This window comes from Aplysia californica, unplaced genomic scaffold (genome assembly GCF_000002075.1).
Source record: "Aplysia californica isolate F4 #8 unplaced genomic scaffold, AplCal3.0 scaffold00571, whole genome shotgun sequence".
NCBI classification, from domain to species: domain Eukaryota; kingdom Metazoa; phylum Mollusca; class Gastropoda; order Aplysiida; family Aplysiidae; genus Aplysia; species Aplysia californica.
Window position 1 is genome coordinate 113,376 of NW_004797841.1, and position 4,495 is coordinate 117,870.

Below are 4,495 nucleotides of genomic sequence, written 5' to 3' on the forward strand. Positions count from 1 at the left end.
GGGGGGGTTGTTTTGTTTTGTTTTTCTTCTTTTTCCTCATGTTTGACATCTTCCTTTTCCTCCTCTCGATTACCCCTCCCCTGGCTACAGTGTCTTTATTTGTTTCTTGTCCAAAATCGTAATATTATTTACATATTTATAACAGATGTCTCTTTCTGTTGTTTTTTTCTCTGTCTTCCTCCTGATGTTTCTTACGTTCCTACCCTCGCTATCTCTTACCTCACTTGGTTGTCATGTCTTTCTGTGTTTCTTATTAATTCCTGTTTGCAAGTGTCAGCAATCGATGATTTGTATAACTAATTTTCTTTTCATTTCTTGTTCTTTCTCTCTCTCCAGATGTCCCCTGTGTCCCTGCTCCTGCTCTCTCTTGCCTTCACTGGCTGCAGCGCCTGGGGTGGCTTCAATATGTTTGGCGGCCCCAGTCCCGGATTCCCTGATATCTTCGGGGGTCTAGGTCAAAGTACATTCGGAGGTCAAAGTAACCCCACTGGCGGGCAAACTTCTCCCTCCGTGTGCAGCGGGAAGGGCACTCTGGGGCAAAGATTCGCCGTCAACGATGGCATCAACGACGCCGATAACGACGGTTTTGTCACTGGCCCGGAGATCTACAACGACTTCAAAAACAACTACGACACCAACAACGACGGCTGCGTGACTCTTGCCGAGTGGGAACAACGCTGGCTGGTGGGACTCCGCTTGTCCAAGGCATTCGCCGATAACCGTTGGGCCGCTCTGCAACCAAGCAACAACACCGCATGCCCCGTCACTTACGCTTTTTACCAGACCAACACCGACCTGAAGATGCCATTGGGCGCTTTTGTTGGGGGCAATCTGCAGACTCTCGTGGACACGTGCAAGAGCGACAACTCTCTGCTCATCTCCAACTGCGACTGTCTACAGTTGTTGGGCGCTTGTGTGAACGACGCTACGCTCAGCGCAAACTCCGTGTGTAAGGCGTACGTGGCTCAGCCAGTTAATGCCACCGTTACACCCGTTGTAGGTTGATTTTGACGTATAAAAACTAGAGTATTCATCTTCGTGGTTTTAGCACCCGCTAATAATCCCCCTCCCCCTTTCCTTTGATGTATGAATCAATTGCAATACAGATGTAAAACTTTTGCTGAGGGCTTTCACTCATTTGTATTGTGAAACACTTGCATGGATCTGGCTGTTAATAATAAAAAATAAAATTTCGTTATGGAAAGAAATATCATTGTTGTTTGGACATTGATTTGGTTAGAAAATGAGTATAACTTTTTCCACCCATTGGCCAATTCGCTACATTAGAATTACAAAATTCTATCTGATATTTTTAGACGTTTTGAGTTACTGAAACGATGATTTCAGAAACCAATAAATGTTCTTTGTTCTTTACACTTTATCAAAATTGTAAGATTATTCGAAGTCCTTAACATGATATTCAAAGAATTTCATTCGAGACAGATTGACTTGTTATGAAAACTCATTATTTTTACGTTACATTTCTCCAAAGAAAAATAGTTACTGAGCAGATAGAATTTAATTATTCTAAAGTAATGCATTTGTATCGTCTTTTTTCTGAATAGATGTTTATGTCCATTTAAAGACATATAATCTATTTATGGATTTACTTTTTAAAAAATAAAAAATTGATGAAAGGTAAAAAAAAGCAAATTTGCAGTTGTCAAGGAGACTCAAGCTTTGGAAGACACCAAACATTGGCGGCCATTTTCTTGCTTATTTGACCTCTGACAGTAGTTGACCCCCATCTCCTTTCATCGCGAAGTCAATGTACCTCGACTTCGATTCAAGATAGATGGGTGGTTTTTGCATTAAGAGTAAGACAAATAAAGAAGCTATAAGATGAGACACATGACGTCTAATGCCCACAAATTGACGAACGACTGATTCTATCCTTTTCTACTTCTCTCCCCCCTCCCCTACTCCCCTATACTTTCACCAATTACGTTACCTCTGGCAAAGATGGCATTTTTACCGATAACACCTTTTTGAACAGTCTTAATGATAATCTAAAGAAAGAAAGAAGGAAAGAAAGAAGGAAAGAAAGAAAGAAAGAGAGAAGAAGAAGAAGGAGAAGAAGAAGAAGAAGAAGAAGAAGAAGAAGAAGAAGAAGAAGAAGAAGAAGATGATGATGAAGAAGAAGAAGAAGAAGAATTACCCCAAAAATAATCATAATAACACAATCAAGAACAATCACACTAGCAATAGCAATAGCTGTAGTAAAATAATGTTATTAAAATAATAAATACACTAACATTATTACAAAACATATGGAACATAGGAGCGGAGATACAACTCATCCTTGTCGTACTCCAGATCTTACTTTGAAAGAGTCTGCGTTGTTTTCCTTTGTTGCTACACAGCTTCAGCTGTTGGTATATGTGAGGCATTGTGATGAAATCAGGCGCTCGCCAAAATAGTGAAATGGAAGATATCGGCATTTCCCCTCCAGTTTGACATTTTTTTCTATTTTTAGTTAGTTTTTTTTTTTTGGGGGGGGGGAGGTTCGCTCAACACCTTCTATGTCCATTTAAAAACACATTTCTGGGTGGATTTTACTGAAAAATGTTGATTGATGGCACAAAATATGTAATTTTAAAAGTTTTTAATGAGACTCAAGCTGTTTAAGTTACCAAACTTTGGAGGCCATTTTCTCACTAATTTTACCTCTGAAACCAGGAAACCCCACCTCCTTCAATCGCAAATATTTCGACTTCTATTCAAGATAAAGGGATGTTTCTAAAATTGAAAACAAGGAAAATAAATAAGCTTTCAGGTGACATCAATAACTTTACATGGCCAAAAATTGACAAGTGTCTGACCCATATATAGAGCTAAGACATAGTCTAGCAGCTGTCCTCTGAACCCATACTTTTCAAGTGTCTTCTAGAGCTTGGCATGGTTTACTCGGTCAAAAGCCTTCACCTGACGTATGAAGTCGATGATGGATTCCTTTTTGTGCTCGATGGTCCAATGTTGCAATGCAAGTTCCAAGAAGTATTCTATTAGACACTTTTTGGTAATAATGTGTTACGACGCGGTGGGATTAGGCGCTCGTCAATTTTTTCAACTTGTGAAGTTATTGGTATCACCTGAAAGCTGATTTATTTGCCTTCCTCCCAAAGAAATGAATTAAAATATCCGTATATCTTGAATAGAACTCGAGATATTTGAGATTGGAAGAAGTGAGGTCCCCTGGTTTCAGTGTTAATATTAACGAGAAAATGGCCGCCAAAGTTTTGTAACTTCAAGAACTAAAGAGTCTTTGAAAACTGAAAAATGACTTTTTTGTGGCTTTAATCAATGTTTTTCAGTAAAATTCACATGCAAATGTGTTTTTGTATGGACCTAAAAGAGATTAAGAACAAAAAATTTGATAAAAATGTCCATACTGCCGGAAAAATGTCTGTTTCTCCGATTTTGATATTTTAACGAGCGCCTGATTTCACCACGCTGCCTCAAATATTATTATACAGGTGGGGGTACACGGGGTAGGGGAGGAACGAAAGTAGAGACGAAAGCAGATGACAGAGACCATGTCTAGAGAACAGGAACGGTTGTGAAAGGAGAATTTTTGTTAGAAGAAATGTTTTCCGTCGCTGTCAAGTTTCAAACTCGAGACCAATTGAATGAGAGGCGAACACCGTACCTTTAGACCACGAGATCCCCCCCTCCCCCTTTCCCCTTTCCTCTCCCGATTTGTGTTGGTGAAAATATTTTGCGAAGTCTATAGTGCAAATAAATCTTTTCCTCTTTATTTCGCCTAGCAGCAGCACCAAATAGAGTGCGAGCAAATCGCTGTCGTCTCAATGAGACATGGCGACTTTATGACAAGGAATCTCCTCGATCTAAAGAAAAACTGGACGGTAGACTGGAACGTCTAAACAGACTCCACAATTATTCGATAAAACATACAGTTCTCGCATACGATGAATCTGATACAATTACTCGTTTCTTGTAACCGGGGCTTTATTCATCCAGACTAACATAGCTTCCAAAACCGCACAACCAAACTGAACAACAACTGCGAGAAATTTGAGAGAAAAATAAGCACATCAAAAGAAAACTTATATCCCGCTTCTTAAATAACCTAATAGTGTTGATAGGGGCGTTAAACCCATACCAAGGGGGCTCTCGTTGCCTAGAGGTTAAGGTGTTGGCCTCTCATTCAAAAAGTCCCGGGTTCGAATCCGGGTAGCGACCAAAAAATTTTCTTCTCTAAAATTGTCTCCTTTCACCTCCATTCCTGCTCTCTAGCAATGTTCTGTTGTCTGCTTTCATTTCCGCTTTCTGCCCCCACTCCCTCACCTCCTTTGCCCCCTCCTCTGGGCTCCTGACTCTTTCTGCAGCCTTTCTACTGCTACTCCATGGCTCCTCTTTACTGCTGTCTTTCTGCCACACCCCTGATCTTCTGGTAGGAAAGATCTACACCTAGCCTTCTCGGACAAGGGCGAAAAATCTCGGAGGGCCCGTGTGCAAGTTGCGCACGTTAAAG

General features: G+C 40.5%; 1 protein-coding gene across 1 annotated transcript in view; it reads left to right on the forward strand.

The window, feature by feature from the left end:
- Positions 1-1,208, forward strand: part of LOC118478448 — a 19,909-nt gene extending 18,701 nt beyond the window's left edge. Inside the window, exon 2 of the mRNA XM_035972059.1 lies at positions 337-1,208. Within this exon, the coding sequence (XP_035827952.1) occupies positions 337-1,005 (669 nt within the window). The 3' untranslated portion in view covers positions 1,006-1,208. The remainder of the gene's footprint in view (positions 1-336) is intronic.
- Positions 1,209-4,495: the final 3,287 nt, after the last annotated feature.